This window comes from Pezoporus occidentalis, unplaced genomic scaffold (genome assembly GCF_034315485.1).
Source record: "Pezoporus occidentalis ecotype Australia unplaced genomic scaffold, CSIRO_AGI_Poc_V1 ctg2, whole genome shotgun sequence".
In the NCBI taxonomy this organism is placed as follows: Eukaryota; Metazoa; Chordata; class Aves; order Psittaciformes; family Psittacidae; genus Pezoporus; species Pezoporus occidentalis.
The window spans coordinates 10,932,828-10,950,313 of NW_026913855.1; the positions used below are offsets into that span (position 1 = coordinate 10,932,828).

Genomic DNA, 17,486 nt, shown 5'->3' on the forward strand with positions numbered 1-17,486 from the left:
AGAAGAAACCTCTCTTCGTAAACTGTAATCAGCGTCCCAATGGCAGTGTGGCGAGTAGTTCAGTAAGGCTTTTATCTCATGCCAAACTACAAAAACTTTTGAAAACTACAATGTAATAACACTAGCTTCCAGTAAAGCCTTACACTCTATCCTTTTGAAATGCATATTTGATAGCACTGAAGGTACAAACTTTCAACAGTGACAAAGATTAGAAGTATTTGCCTTCAGGATAAATCAATGAACATGCTATTTTCCACCTGTAATCACATAATAAACTTAATCCCTTTGCATTCTCTCCAGCCCTACCAGCACACCATGCAGAAAGATTGTTGATATCTAGTGAACCAAGACATCTGCCTTAGACAACAACAGTACTATTAGTACCAATGGTTATCTATATTTCACAGCAGGGGGGACAGAACAACACATACCACTGCTTAGGATATTCTCCATTTACCCATGTAAAACTTAACCATATTTTACTACCTAAAGCCCACTTAACTGTTCTAATAAAGCTGGCTAAAAGAAACTTGGCATAGCCAAGGCACCCTGCACTTTGCTCTCTGGAAAGCTGAAAACTGCTCAAGTCACTTTAGCCCCCCCTTTTTTGCTCCTATACACAGCTGCATTAAAACAAGCATATTTAAGTAGTGATGGAAGCAACTTCAAAGGATGAAACAGAGGTCACTCATTTATTAAGAGTTGCCTTGGATTATAGCAGATCTTTCTGAAATTCTTGTTAATATTCAGAAGGTGGTTATTTATTAAATAACTAATTGAATTAGTCTCTAGTTTTGTTCTTTGAGCCTTACTCAGTGAATAAAAATGATTAAGAGAAACAGTTCAAGCATGTTTCATTATAGCTACCACATAAAGAAATACTAAAGACAGTCAATTGCATACATTAATCTTTAATTAACAGCATCAGAGGAACTATATATAGACTTGTACCTAGAGTACTGGACTAGCTATAAAAAGCCTTCATTCTAATCCCAGATCAGCCACTGATTTGCTATGTTCCTCCCATGACAGAGGAAAAGAAATACTCCTCTAAGATCTCGTTTTCCTTTTTAGCTTTTTTCTGCCTTACCATTTCTTTTTGCAGTAGTTATAGCAGGGGCATTCTCTCCATGAGCAAAACCCAACAGTGGCTCTACAGCATTGGGTGAGCAGCCCAACTTCTAATTACAATTAACAGCAATATGAGGATCACCTAACCTATCTCAAGACAGTTCTAAACCTTTGTGTTTCTATAAGGCTCTCCAAAACCTTACAGATAAACCAAACCCCCTCTCTTTAGCAAGGGATAATAAAAAGCACACATATTAGTTACAAGAAGAATATTATTGCCATCTTTGAGCAATCTCCCTCACTCCCATGATTGATATGCAATCCCCAGGCTGATGACATATTAACCTGTTTCTTTCTTGTTGGCTTTTTTCCAAGACATCCAACTTTACATCTTGGCTAGCCTCTCCAAAATGGATATTCCCCAATAAACAGCAGCATGATGCAGCCAAAACAAAGCTTACACTTCTTCCATTAAGCCCTGTCAACTCCGTTTCAAGCAGCCTTAGGTTAACACTCATTCTTGTCTCTCCTGCATTCCCCAGATCTAAGCTGTGCTGAATCATGCTGCTTTCTCTCTGAAACAACAGCATCTCTAGAATCTGATATTCAAAGTTCTTTTTGGCATCCTTATCTCCCCTCCCTCCCCCCCACCCCTGGCTGATATTTCCTTCCTCACACAAATAATACTACCACCATTAGGTTCCCATTCCTGCTGTTAGGGCATACATACCTTTATTTCCCCAACAGGTTCCCGAGTCAGCAAACCAAAAAGGCAGATATATTCTATTTAGATTGATTTTGCGTAACACACACTATCCAACTGCCTCAGCTCTTATCTCCCCTTTGTCAACATGAAAGTTTGTTCTCTATTTGTTCCACACCCACCAATTTCTGAATATACATAACCGTGAACTCAAACATGTGGCTGGAAAAGCATGCCATCTTTGCAGCCCACTCTCAGCTGGTTTCGTCTTCCCCCCAGTAACCTCTCAACAAAATTCCCTTTCCTTCCACCAGTGGAGAGAAAGGAATGCACAGCTCAGCAAAAGAGCTGAGATTAAAGCAAAGCAGTTCCCCAGCTCTCAAGAAGTGTCTTATCACTGCCTGTCCACATACCAAGACAAAAACCGCCTCTACTTGTCATGCAACCAGCTTACCCCAGGCTTGTCTCTGCATTCAGGTATTTGGCTTTCCTTCCCCATGCTAGATAAAACACTCCCCAGAGGCAAAACTTCTTAGTAAGCACTCAGCCCTTTGATCTCAGAAGCAGCTGGTGCACAGCTGCTCCCCATTACTTTTGCAGCTCTTGGGAACCTTTTGAATTTTCCTGTCCTCTCTCACAAACAGACACAAAGGGCAAGAACACCAGCAGTCATCTTTCATTCTCAGGCAAAGGATTTTATTTCCATCTCACAGAGTCATAGAATGATAAAATCAGTTGGGTTGGAAAGGACCTTAAAGATCATGTGCCTTGCCCAATGCGTCCTCCAATTACTGCTCACCTGCCCCAAACCCAGACCATCCCTCCCAGCCTGCTCCCCAAGGAGGTGAGCAATGCCCCCTGTTCCTTTTCTCAGCAAGGGTCTCCTCCATGACTGACTGTCCTGGGGAGACAAAATGCTCCCTCTATCCTTACAGTCCATAGAAAACAGGCTCCTGTCCCTCATCCCAAGAAAATCTTCCCTCAGGTCACAGTGGTTTCCAGGTGGTACAAAAGAAGTCAGTTCCGCCCCACAGTTTCTCTTCTGTGCAACTACAAAGCCCAGCAAGCATGAGAAAGCCTGCCTCTTAAGAGGCACGCACACCACTGCACCTCACTAGGAGTGCATGGACCTGCTTAAGGCAGTGTCACCCCAGACAGGCCAGGAGTAGACAACTGCAGTGACTACTAACAGCACAAGGTTTTCTTTCAATGATACTTTGTTCAGGTTTAAAGAAAACTGAGAAAAGCTAGAAACTTACTCAGCACCTAGAGTTACAGGATTCAGAGACAGTATTTTAATCCTTTATTTAACTGGAAAAGCCATTTAGAACAACCACCAGAAGACAACAGGGATTGTAGGAAACAGCATAGCCAAATGACTGCCTGTAACACTGAGCTTTGAGAAACACAGCCCACTGCCTGTGTAAACAGGAAGCAAAGGGAACTGTTGACCAATCTCATTTCCCAAAATTTCTGTAGAAGTTTCACATTAATACTCACATGCTGGGGAAAACTGGTATTGCTGAAATACCTGCTCCTCAGCTTGCCTTCCAGAATCATCCCAGTGAAGCTATCACCATACACCCACTAACACTGCTGCTGCTGCAGCAGCTACTACATCAACAATCCCAAGGTGCTCTGCAACCAGGTGCCAATTAGAAAAGTCATTTTACCTGCTCCTACCGCTGCCATTTCAGAGCCACAGCTGCTGCACTCCTGCTGGGACTACTGTGAAGCATATGCATAAGATTTAACTCCTTTCTCTTGGTTAATAAAGGAAACAAACCCACCAATACAAATTTCTTACTTCCAGGTAGCTTTTTTCTTTCCCCAAGCAGTATACATTATGCTTTGCAAGAGAAAAATTTTGCTAGAATCTGACAGAAAGATGAGTGCATTCACTGGAACAGCTACAAACTTCATTCAACTTTTCATAAAGATTGCAGATTTTTAACTTTGCATCAGAACTTTTGCTTCCAGGAAAGCCCAAGCTTTTAAGAGACCTTGTGATCAAGAGGAAAAAGGAATACACTTCTGGTTACTAGTCTCTTTTTTTTGTGAAAGTTGACACATGGCATAATCTCTCCACACACGCTTTCAAAAGCAGACTTTAGCCAACAACTGAAGCCATTTGCACTGACACATAATAAGGAAACATAGTGTTTGAGCTAGCCATGTTAATTATTTACTCATAAAGGATCAAGCCAAGAAGTTTCCCAGACTTGCTCATTCAGTTTGTGATTGTGTGACTCTCTTTGTACATGAGACAAGGTGGCACCTCTACTCCTGATAACCTACCAAGAACATCTCGTGGCAGGATAATTTTTAAAAACAACATAAGGATTAAGAAAACTGTTTGCTGATTCATCAGAATTGTGTTTGTGAAACGTGTTACAAAAGTCGAGCAAAAGGGATTGTTTAGTGGAAGTGTATGACAAACACTATCCAGTAAATCATCCAAGGTGATTCTCCTACTGAATACAGCAAATAAACAGATGAAAAAATAAAGCTCAACTGCTTCCCAAGGTCCTCCTGCTTTTCTGTGCTATTCAACCTTATACAAGATCTCGATGTTTCCACTGCAGACATGCTCTAATTTCCACTACCAATCTCTCACTCCATCAAGTGGACAACTTCCATTTTAGCACTGCATTGGTACTTTAATGATATACACCCATTCCATAAAACAAAAAACAAAACAACCCCCATCTGTACCCATCCTCCAAACCACCACCCAACCTTTTACTGATTTCAACAGGAACTAACCTGCATTCTCTATAGCTGCCTGTGCACTCAGCATTACTGCTTATTGCTAACAAAATCCATTTCACTTCAACTGCATCGTTTGAGGTATTTGTTCCCAGAAATGTGCCTTCAATAACATGACGGTGAAACCTGCATAAGTTGTCCTGTAAGCAAGAACCATAAGCTACTTAAAAAGTAGTGTTATTTGGAGCTTTTTGGGGATGGTGGTGGTGTGAGTACGTGTAGGTCAATTAAGAAAGCAAGCAGCAGCCTTTTGCATCACTGTTAACAATCAACTTCTTTCTGATGACATTAATGTGCTAAATCAAAAAGCAGGTCAGCAGTAAGCCTTCCCTTTTTCCTTGTTTAATGGGTGCTCCTCCCACTGTCATATACCTCCTTCTCCTCACATCTTTTTTTTTTTCTTATTTGCCAGCATGTAGGCTGAAATGTCTAGAACATGAATTTGAAGGGTTACAGATCTTTAATGTAAAGAAAGAAAACACTAAATCCCAAAATGAGCTTTCCTCACAAATATTTTAGCTAGCAATCTGTAAAACTAACTCTCAAATTCCAAAATCACTTCTGGATAAAAGGAAACTACCTACAGTCAATTCCCAAGTATTTATAACTCTCCAAAACATCTTAAAACCAGAATTGTGAAGTCTTTCAGAAGGCACTGTATGACAGTGAAGAAGCAAAAATCCACTCCTTCCATTGCAGGTCATCCTTTAAAGGCTATAAGTAATGTAAAAACATATACAGCCTCTCAGTACTTAACTTGTAACCTGATTCCTTTTATAAAAATTATCTTATTGGGTTTCTGTACAGTAACACGGGATTATTAGAAAACAACTTTTGTAGACGTAGCTTTATGGAGGACAATCATCATTAGTTCCTACAGCCATCTGAAGCCAGTAGTCCAGATTTCTAAAAATGACAAAGTTGTACAAGTTTTCTCCTCCTTTGTGGAAGCCATGTTCACTCTCTCTCCAGGAAACAGGGCTGTCTGCAAAGCCATGCACAGTTAAGGTCAGCCAATACGCCAGTTTTGGTTCACCAAAATAGCAACTGCAAGGAAGAAGACAAGGTAATCAATAATTATAACTGAATAGACAGCATGTTCAAGTATACAGTATCAAGTACAAAAAGTCAAAGACAGGCATTGTAGTGAAAATTTATAATTAACAGTTAAATGAACCTGTTTTAGTCCATAATACGTAAATTCAAGAGAAAATATTCCATCAAAAGACATTCAGAAACAAAAGAAGGTTGACTTTATTATTCCTACCACACTTTTAGACATGGCAAACCTGAAAGTTATAGCAGTAAGGGAAAGTTCTAAGTTGTAAAGTAGCTGTTCTCAAATTTTCTACAGCATGCAAAGTCTTCCAGAAAATTAAAACATTGACTATCAACAGTTGCTATCAGGGAAAAATGACACTGGAGGAGGAAACATAGTCAGGCTCTGATGACACAAATATTTTTACCACCAGGAAGGAGGATTACAAATAATCAAAGCCAGACATTACCCATTGCTCTTAAGAGGAGAATAAAAGCCAAGGAAATTTGTGTTCCAAGCCTAGCCCAGGGAGGCCTTCTGCATAGGATATGAAAATTGCTCAAAGAGTAATGATCATATTCCAGATAAAACAACATCAATATTGTCAGAGTCAGTGCTGCAACTGTTAGCCACCAGGTATTTCAAGCACTGTCTCACACATGGAGCAAGGAGCTTTCAGAATTTACTGTCAGGAGCACTAATACACAATACAGACAGATACCACACTGATCCATGATACACTAATATCATGTAGTTTGGTAGTGAATTAGATCTACAGCTACCCCGTTCATCACTCTCCAGTGTCCCACGTTACACTTGATCTTGTGATACTCTTTTTGGTATCGTAAAGAGATTTCTATCATATTTTCCACCATGTTGTGGTTTAAGTCCAGCTGGTAACTCAGAACCATGCAGCCGCTCGCTCACTCTCCATCTTCTTCCCACCCTCCCAGCTCCCAGAGGGATGGGGAGGAGAACTGAAAGAATGTAAATCCCACAGGTTGAGATAAGCACAGTCCAATAACTAAAGTATAATACAAAGCTACTAATACTACCACCAATAACAATAATGATAAGGGAAATAACAAGGGGAGAGAATATGAAGCTAAAACGGAAAGGAAAAAAAAACCACAAGTGATGCATAATGCAATTGCTCACCATCCACCAACCTATACTGATACCCAGGCCAACCTGGGCAGTGATCTGGCCTTCTAGGTGACTCCCCCTAGTTTATATACTGGGCATGACGTGCTGTGGTAGGGAATACCCCTTTGTCTAGTTTGGGTCAGGTGTCCTGTCCCTGCTTCCTCCCCACTTCCCATGCCCCTCCTCAGTGGCAGAGCATAAGGGACTGAAAAGTCCTTGATCGGAGTAAACACTACTTAGCAACAACGAAAACATTCATACGTTATCAGCGTTGTTCTCAGACTAAAGCTGAACACACAGCACTGAACACACAGCTACTAAGAAGGAGGAAAATAATTGTTATAGCTGAACACAGGACATATCAGTAGTTAAAAATACTAAATGAGACACATTTAAGATCATCCGATTTTCATAGATGGGGAATTTGAAAAATGCAGGAGCTCAGCAGAGCCACTGTTTCTTAGAAATTAGGATGAAAAGCAAATTTATTATTAGAATACAGGGCAGGCATTTTCAAATTTAAAGTATCCAAAATTGCTTTATTATAACAATATTAAGCTACCTTCTCATTTCCTAATTAAAAAACCTCTTCATTTTGTGTATTTTGCTATATACCTCCAACAGCACTACTGAAAAGAAGTATTTAAGAGTGATTTCAAAAATTAAAGTGTTAGAGTACAAGTGTATTAGTAATATACTCCTGTCAGTCCTTACCATAGCTGCTCCAATAACTGAATTATCTTCTCAGGAATTATAAAGCCAGTGATTGTGCACAAAAAAGCTTTTTCCACAATTGTGTTTGGCTGAGGACAGCTATAGGTTGATAAGAAGCTAGACGACTTGTTGTCTCTGGGAAAAAAAATCCACACCAGAAAAAACAAACAAAAACAACAGTCACTTTAAATCTTCTACAGGAAATCTTAGTAACCAAAACTTATACCAAATAAATAGTATCTACATATATCATCTAAATCAATATCGACGCAACTAACGGCCAAGCAATTAATACACAAGATGTCATGGTGCTGTGGGTTAACCCTGGAAAGCACCTAAATACCACACGCTGCTCACTCACTCTCCCCTAGGTCAATGGAGGAGAGAATCAGAAGAGCCAAGCGAGAAAACGCCTGGGTTGAGATGAAGACTATGTAACAGGTAAAGCAGGAGTTGCACAGGAAAGGGAAACAAGCTAACAAATTCATTTACTACTTCCCTTCATCAGGAAGATGCTTAGCCACGTCCAGGAAAGCAGTGCTTCATCGTGTCTAACTGTGACTTGGGAAGACAAACATTGTAACTCTGAACATTCCCACCCTTCCCTCCCCAGCTTCTATTGCTGAGCATGCCACCAAATGGCGTGGGACAATCCTCTGGTCAGTTGAGGTCTGCTGTCATGGCTCTGCTCCCTCATAGCTTCTTGCCCACTCCCAGCCTACTCACTGGCAGGGCAGTGCAAGAAGCAGAAAAGGCCTTGACACTGTAAGTACTGCTCAGCAATAGCTAAAACATCACTGTGTTATCAACACTGTTTTGGTCACAAATCCAAAACACAGCACCATACCAGCTACTATGAAGAAAGGTAACTCTATCTCAACCGAAACCAGTACACATGGGTACCCCTACAAACACAGGTAAGTTATTCAAGACTCACAACAAATGCTTAAGCGTGTAACAGACTTCCCATTTACAAATGTGTCTTTCTTAATTCTTATTCAACTCTTCCTTAAAATAAATTGTGGCTTTCCTTACTTAAAATGTATTTAAAGATCAAACGAATTCAAATACTTACAAGCTAACGTGATTCAAGACAGCACCTAGCCATTCAAACAGCTCCTCTGTACTGCAGGACTCCTCCGGCTTTCCATGCAGTTCGGTACTTTGTAACAGCGGGCATTGCAAGTCCCTTAATGTACTGAACGTTATTTTTGGCTTCAGGGTCTCCATTTGGTTTTTTGAAAAGTATGACATCAGTGTTGATCCCTCTGCACCTTAACAACACAACAACACAAACAGCTGTTACAAAACTACCAAACAAAAGGAGCACTGACTACGTGAAACCATTGTATATGTATAGAAGAAAATGCAGGGTGTAAAACTGTTTACATGCTGTTATCTCTGGCAAAATGCATACAATCTTCAGCTACTTTATCTTCTTGGTAATAAAAATTAGTGTGAGATCCAGCAACTCAACATAGCTCAGTAGATTTATTATTTAATTAGCAAGTATAGATCTGTCAATAGGAAATTCAAGCAGAATTAACTGGCCAAGCAATAAAGTGGACTCACTAGAAAGAGGAATTCAGAGTGTTCCTGAAAAGGAAGGCATGAAAGGGAACACATGTAAACTGCGTCCAAAACGTACCCCAGACTAAAAGCCTAACCTAAGCAAGCATACTGCAAATTCAAAGATATCAACCAACTTATTTTTGAAGCAGTAAGATAACTGATGTAGAATCAATTCTCCTAAATTTGAAATTCCAGATAATGTATTCTGCTTTCATAAAGTAACAATGGGTCTCTAGGAGACCAAGAAATAATACCTTATTCATAAGAAGTCTGAAGTGCAGCACAGTATTTAAATACTGCAGGAAATACATGTACAAACAGAAGAAGTTCAAAAACCGGACAGAGTTCTGTGGAATCCTTGTTGTATATCCACAGATAGAGACTTCGAAACACAATATCCAAGAATTGTTGTCAAAAATTATGGACTGCCTAAACTCAATCAGCCATATTTGTCTCAAGGACAATCATTTGGGGGAGTAGGAAAAGGAGACTAAACTGATCCCTTTTAGTCATCCTTCAAAAAAGGCTGTCCAAGCATCAAAGGGCACAGTGACAAAGGCAGCCACCAAACTCTTGTTAATTTAGTGCTTTTATATAGATATGTTTAAGTCTGAAGTCTGCTAGAACAGATGGTTTTCCTTCAGCCTGTACTTCCTATTGGCATTTGTTAGACCAACAGGTTCAAACGATGCATAATATTAGAATTCTTAGTCAAATATATAAAAAAAATCTACATTTTAAATGTCTGCTGCATATGCGAGCCACAGCTATAGCCCTAGCTTAAGGAAATACCAGAGACTACAGTCAAGACTCCAACAGAATAATTCCACTAGCTACAGCAAAGCTTTCCATGTCAACAACCACCAGGCACACTGACAACGTTTTTTGGAGACCAGTCAACTTTAGCCAATAAACATTTAGAATTGTCATAGAAATTGCAGAAATAGAGAAGAAACGATTGTTTTCCCTCTGTCACTGAAGACATGAGACACTCCATACTCCCTTTTTCTGTTCTTCTTGGTGCCAGGACTACTAAGTGGGAAAAACAGGTATGAAAACAAGAAGTCCTGATTTTGGAAAGTGACACAAATATTTATAGGTTTGCAGCATTGCTGGCCATAGCAAAGAACAGCAGTTATCAGCAGGAAGGCTGAACACAGAATGCCCACGGATGACATGGATTAGCTCAACAAAATACAGCTCTTTCCCCCTTCCAGCAGAATACACACAATGTCTCATGTCTAATAAAAAGCTATAAATGTCTTTCATGTGTTATGAGGACAAGATTCCTGCACTGAAAGGCATACAGATTTAACTCAATATTCAGGAAATGACTGACCTTACCCCTTTTTTGGATATAAGAAAGTGAGGAAAAATGAATGCTAATCTTCCTGAATGCTGCTAACACTGGCAGCAACAAACACAAGAAACTTACCAGCCCTAGAGGCATTTTGCTCTCTGCCTAGGATCAATAAATCTAAGCAAGCTGAGCCTGAAGATACACCACCTCAGGTGGGTTTATGTAGCAAGTCTTGACTATGATTCTTTCCTGAAGACTACAAGGACAAGAACTGCAACCCCTAAACAACTGCTGCATGCCAAACAAGGAAGAGTCCTTACTACATGATTAGTACTTAAAAAGGGGGAGGGGAAACATGAAGACCTAAAGGGAAACATGGACACTACTGAAGTATCTTAGAAGCAGCTTTAATTCCTCAGATCAGTTAACTCCCTGTCAAACTTGGTCCTGAAGAACGAGGAAAGTAACAATATAAGGAGCAGATGGGAAAGCATTCTTGGGGACCTCTCTAACATCCCTTCTCACTAGTGTGAAGACTCAAAGCAGAACCACACTAAAAGCTACACAACTATGACAAAGAAAAACTTTTTTTTTTTTTTTCAGTATAGACTCATGCAGTTTTTGACAAGTCTATGTAAATACTACATATCCATAGATACAGCATGTTCTGAGGTAATACAAGGAACTGAGGACTTCGAAAAAGGGCCCTCAGAGGAAGAACAATATTTGAATCCATAGGAAAAATAATGTAACCAGCAAACAGTAGATAAATACTAGAAGAAAGGTGATTTGAGACAATAACATTTCTTATAACAACCTCTTACTCTCCTCCAGTCTCAAACAAGTACTTGAGAATAAAACAGTAAAAAGGGACTGTGTCTGCATCAGTGTACACAGAACATGATAGAAACAGTGACTCTGTACATGTCCTACAGCTAGTGAAGAAATGCAAGTTCCCCATCTTAACTTTTACACCAAATATATAAGTTACAGATATTAATAAAAAACTCAAAAAATGTGTATTTTTAATGGTTACATATGTCACAAATTTATAATGATGAGGCAGCACTGTGAAACAAGGAAAGTTACCCCAGAAATCCAGGGCAATCCAGAGACATGGAAATGAAGTAATTAACATATGTACTATAAATCACTGTTGCATTCCTGACTGAAATATTCTGCTGTTTAGTAAGTAACACACACAGAGCCCCAAACAAATAAATGAAACAAATAAACAAAACCCCACACAAACACATTTTAGTCTAACTTTTCCCTCCACTAAAAATGCATTTGGACAATCACTACAAAAGAACAGTAAACTAAAAATGTTTGGATTTCATGTCAGTTAGATTTTACTTTTACGTTTAGCTCTTATTACCTGTATTATACCAAGCCACTAGGAAGTCAAATTCTAAAGGTTTCTTTTCTTTTAAGGCCCAAAGCACTCTGTTATGTTTCTTGCTATCAGGATGAAAGCTGGAATCAGTCAAGTCAATAGTTATAACTGCAAAAATGTAAAAAAGCAATTGTTAACCAATTGAAATAAATATTAATATTAAATTAATTAATAAATATTAAAATTAAGAATCATAGAACGGTTTGGTTTGGGAGGGACCTTAAAGATCATCTTGTTCTAATTCCCCTGCCATTGGCAGGGACACCTTCCACTAGACCAGGTTGCTCAAAAGTTTATCACATTAAAAAGTTCCAAAGAAACCAAGGAACATTAAACTTCCTTCTCACATATTATATGCACCTTTACATCTTTATGCAAATATGACTCATTATGTAAACAAACATTTACCTCCTGCTGTCCTTATTTTGATATAATCTGAAACTGCCTTCTAGTGACTGGAGGGACAGATTCCTTCTGTAATGGCACTGACAGAAATCCCAAACCAGCACCTTAGAAATACCTTGGTAATTATGCAAGACATTAGCAGCAAGAAAAGCTAGAATTTCTGACATCAAAAGCAACACATACAGCAATGACACTTCTTCAACTGTTGAACTGATCCCAGGACAAAGCTACATTTATTTTTCAGATGGAAATTTCATGATACATCTTATTACTTGACAAACTGAACGGTAAAATGATGTCCCATTTTGCCAAAATTCTTATGATTGACAGCAAGTTTCCTCTAAAGTTTTATGTAACTACCCATCAACTACTGCGAATTCTAATACACCTGAGATGGCATTATTTTAATTATTTACAGAAGAATAATAGTAACAAAAATCACAACAAAAGATCTGAAATAAGCACTGTTAATATAAATAATACTTACTATATCTCATTACTTTTTTGCCAGAATACTTAGAAGGGCGACCTTGCAGTCCAAGTTCCTCATAAGTATCCTTATCCACTGACAGAATTAGATTTCCTACAAGCAAAACAAACTTTAATACAATCTTCTACTTAGTTTCCTTTGAAGTCTTCTGAGAACCGTATACTTTATACAATGTTAGCTTTGGATCAATGGTATTATTAATGTATTCCAAACTCCTTAGGTTCATATAAATAGATTACCTGACTAACCATCAGAAAAAAGGAGAAAAAGTGTTGTAACTCAATTACTCTTTTATTAAAGAGGTCTTATGAACTAGAATGAGAAGTGTAATGCTATTACTGAGATAGCCATACCTTTTATTGTACTACCTCCTTTCATTGCTCAATCCTTCCTCCACTTGTACCCTAGTATTTGCTGCATCGTTGGTTGAACTCTACATTACACCTGGCTCTGATTTAGTAAACACTCATGCACACTTTGCTCAACTAAACATACAAAAGCAGTTCCTCCAACTCTAGTGGGATTACTCATATTCAGTTAACTATGCTTATTAGCAATGAGCAGATATGTGCTGGAACAACTCCACTTCCATGCTCATAAACCAAATCTGGCAGATGCCCCTTGGTACAAAACTTCATAACAGATTCTCTGCTACAGTCTTTTGGTTCTACTGTACAAGTAACAGTATAACACAGAACACAAACAAACAAGGCCATTGCTGAAGATTTCAAATGTTGACATCACCAGGAACTGTAGTGCTGTCTCTGCATTAATTGTGCATAGCTTCTATCTATCTATCTATCTATCTATCTATCTATCTATCTATCTATCTATCTATCTATCTCACAAACTCCATTTTGCTAGGACTGTGCTGAAAGAGCACATAAAGAATTCCTCCTCTGAAGAACCTGAATTTACTTATGCCCTGATGGGCACCTGGCATATTACAGCGCCTGAGGCTAGAGGGCTGACAGACCGATTTGTGTTTCTATTACATCTGATATAATGTTAAACAGAAATAAAGACATATTTGAAGCCCAAATAACTTCATTAGTTTCTCTGCATGCAAAATACCACCTGACATTTTCTCATAAAACTGACAGAACAGAAACAGAGCATTTTAACACACTACATAATTCTCAAAAAATAAAAGTGTCCCCAAGGAGTGCTGAATTTATTTTTTTTTTACAAATTCTGTCGTTCAGATCAGTAGGAAACAAGTAACTGGAATGCAATGTTTTCACAAAAATAATCCTCTGTAGCATTCATAATTACAGTTGAAGCACTGACAACTGGACACTATACATAATTGAAGCTGGTTTAACAGTATGGATGAAAAAAGAGTTAGAATGAGCATTTTCCTGATCCAAATGTATTTCTGGTTAAGTTGGTAAGTATAACCACCATTACGTTCTCCAGTTTACATTAAAAAAAATCCCCAAACCACAATCAATATGTGTTACTAAAAACAAAACAAAAAAACGTACCATTTGGTAGCAGAGCTGCAGTATTATCTTGATCAATTTTTGTTTTATAGGTAAGTGCATAGCATGAACCTTTAATAGTAAAGAAGAAAACAATGAGATTGCAGTCTCTAAAGAGACATGATGATATGAAAGATTCACCTTAAGATAGTCTAACATGCCAAATACCATTTGAATCACTCTAAACCGTGTTTTCATCAGCTTTCTTCTGCCCTCTCAAGCAAAAGAGCATTTTGTTAATATTTTTATGAACTATAAACCTTGAATTGGCACTGTTTTGAAGGACCTGTAGTAGAGATAACATTACCAATATGCCCCAATATGAAAGCACTTTTTTTTCTACCTGCAACTTTTCCTATTCAGAAACTGAAAATCCCATTTTTATCCTCAGACACATTTCTATTATCAATTCATATAAAGACAAGGGGCAAGATGCTCATATTTCTATTTTGCTGCATTATCTGCCACAAGCAATTGTTTTTCAAAATACAAGCATCAGATCCTGTAAACTCTGTGTACAAATGTCATACTGGTTCCATAAAACTGCTGGCATAAAAAACATTAATGAGACTAAAGGAAATAAGAAGAGGGTCCCACAGCCAGCAAGTAAACAGCTATTCTCTTGTTTCATCTACATGTTCTCTGTTCTCCTTTCTTTCCCCTTTCAAGCTATTTTTGACTCCCAGGCAATCATCTGAAGGGTACAACAGTTATCATAAGCCAAACAAGTGGGCCCTGCTAGATGTAAACAGCATGCTCTGAGTATGCAATAGTGAGTTGGCTGGGCAGAGGCTGCATCTTTTCTCTTTTTCTACTGCCTGCTGTGGAACACAGCTAACACCACTCTGGGCTGAAATATGAAGGAAAGAAAGGGAGAAGGGAGCAGATTTCTGCAGGAATCAGCATAAAGATGGGATGTAGAATAAATGGGTATGAGGACACATGGAAGCCCTCTTGATAGCTGGTTTGCAAAATTACGATGACATAGGAAGAAATGAAGAGGGAACAATCATAAAATGTTTGGACCCAGGAGGTGCAAACAAATGTTTACACACCACAAAGCAGAATAAAGCAGATAAATTAATACAAAATTTTCTTTGTACTTTTCCTTCCCTTCCTTTAAAGGAAGAAATATTAATAGACTTTACTATGCTATGAAAAAGAAATGTATTATTACTGCATCTGTCATGTTCTGATTTCCTTACCTTTCTTCACAAAAGCATCAATGAAATCATGAGCGACCAATTCATGAACCGGTAAATTCCTCACCAGGTAGTACTCTCCAACATCCGCAATAGTGCTTTTCAGCACTTCAGGTAGCAAGCCACATTCAGGGATCAAAAAAGACACCTATTAGGAAAATATCTGTAATGTAAATCATATCCTAAAATCTGTTCTAGAAGAAAACCAAGAAATACAAAATAAAAACTCCACTTTTCAAGGACATGAATATATTATACCAAAATGAGATGAATTAAAAATAGTATCAGGCTATTGTCTTCAAAATGTATCAATTTGCACAGTCTCTAGGCTCTCTAAATACATTATTTGGGTTTTTTGGTTTGTTTTCTTTTTGCATTTTATATGCTATACAATAGCATTTGAGGTGTTAAGTAAAGGCATGACTTTACACAGCATGAGTTAAGATCTTGTTTCACGTCATTACAAATTTAGCTTGATGTTGCACTGGAACATTTCCTTCAGCCTTTGCTGCAGGAAGCATTTATAACTAAAAATGTAGGCTAAGCATTTATGTAATCTCTGTGGAAAAGTGAAGACCAAAGTAGAATTTCAACTAGTTTTTAAATCAATGCACTCTCCTGTGTGGAATACTTTGGAGGTCAGAAGAGTGAACAGACTATCAGAGCAAAGCCTGAAGATGGGCTCACAAAAAAAGGCTTTTACTTCTGATTAATTTAAGGTAGAAAACTGACTTTCAAAAGGGACAAGCACCTAGCTTTTCTTACTACACTCAGCATTTTTGTCTTTTGGTCCCATTGCCCACCTTTAATTTTCCTTTTGTTTAAAGCCATGCCTGTATGTGTTTCATAGATCAAGAGAACTCTCAAGCCCGGGAGACCACAGAAAACGCTAGTACCATGCTTCCCAGCAACTGTGCCCAAGCAGCATAAAGGTCAGTCCCCCTGCTCCTTCTTCCTCCATCCCTCAAACTTTTTTCCCCAAAAGCTCCCAGAGAACAGGTTTGTATCTCCCTTCGCACACATACACAAGAGAAGTAACAACTGACAGATGGGCTTCCTGCCACGCAAGTAAGAACCTTTCTAATTAGCTGCTGAAAAAAATTACTAAGGAAATGGCAAGAGGATCTGAGTGGAACTTGCAACAGTCGAAGAAAAGAGAGCAAGCTGTCAAAAACTGGACTTTGCACATTAAGTCATCCAAAACAATTGAGCAGCTGATGAGAGCATGACAGGATACTTTGGCAGAGGCAGGGACAGCATGAGACTGAGTGCTTTCAGGGTACACCTGCTGCCAGGTCCCCCCCGCTGAGGGGACTCCCTCAGCCCCTCACTGCTTGGACTGGGAATTTGTGGATGGTGCTCCCTGTATGACTTGGCGGGCAGCCCTGACTAAACTGTCACCCCTCCCACCTCTCTTCTAGTTTGTGTCTGCATGGTCTTCCACTCTTCAAGGTGCTGTGTGAGACCACCAAGCCAACGGGGCTAATTTTCTTCTCTTTCCCCCCAAAAAGGCACACCGGACACCTGACAAGCTTGGAGGAACCTTCCAGAAAACAGCCTGGCGCGGGGTGAACCGCCTGCAAAGCGTCCCGTTAAGGGCTGCCAGGCAGAGCCATGGGGACCCTCCCACCCGCGGTGCTCCGGTCTGGCCGAGGAGGCACGGACGCCTCCATCCGCCCCTCTCCCGCGGCGGGGCCACGCACCGCTCCCCACCACCTCCTCCTGAGGGCCGGGGCAGCGACCACCTCAGCGGGGTCCCCCCCTCACGCTGCCCGCCCGCGGCAACGGCCGTTAAGAGCCCCCCCCCCGACTCGCGCCCGCAGGAGGCGCAGGCGGGCGGGCGGTTGCGCGCACTCACGCGGCAGTTGTAGGCGTGGTCCCGCACGTGGGCCGCGTGCCGCGAGCGCGCGTGCCGCGCGTTCCCCTTCTCGCAGACCAGCAGGTGTCGCGGCGCCTGGTGCAGCCGCTGCAGCGGCGGGACGGACATCCTCCTCCGCCGCCGTGCACTGCGGGGCACCGCTTACACTGCCAGCCGCTCGGGAGGGAGCCCTACCGACACACACCCGCCGCCAACACGGAGGGAGGCGGGGAACAGGCTCTGCTCTGAGGTCACTTCCGCCTGCTTCGGTAGCGCTTCCGGTGCGGTGTGGACTCTGCTGCGCGGCCTGCTCGCGTGGGTGCTGCCGTGTGGCAGG

At 40.2% G+C, this 17,486-nt stretch overlaps 1 protein-coding gene across 1 annotated transcript; it reads right to left on the reverse strand.

The window, feature by feature from the left end:
- Window positions 1-4,863: 4,863 nt before the first annotated feature.
- RPP40 (ribonuclease P/MRP subunit p40) lies at window positions 4,864-17,282 on the reverse strand. The gene is made up of 8 exons (XM_062617830.1): window positions 17,150-17,282; window positions 15,295-15,439; window positions 14,093-14,161; window positions 12,603-12,698; window positions 11,693-11,818; window positions 8,518-8,716; window positions 7,443-7,577; window positions 4,864-5,590 (listed from the first exon to the last, which is right to left on the reverse strand). Exons 1-8 carry the CDS (start codon window positions 17,276-17,278, stop codon window positions 5,392-5,394), a joined length of 1,098 nt encoding a protein of 365 aa, XP_062473814.1. The 5' UTR covers window positions 17,279-17,282; the 3' UTR covers window positions 4,864-5,391.
- Between the last annotated feature and the right edge of the window lie 204 nt (window positions 17,283-17,486).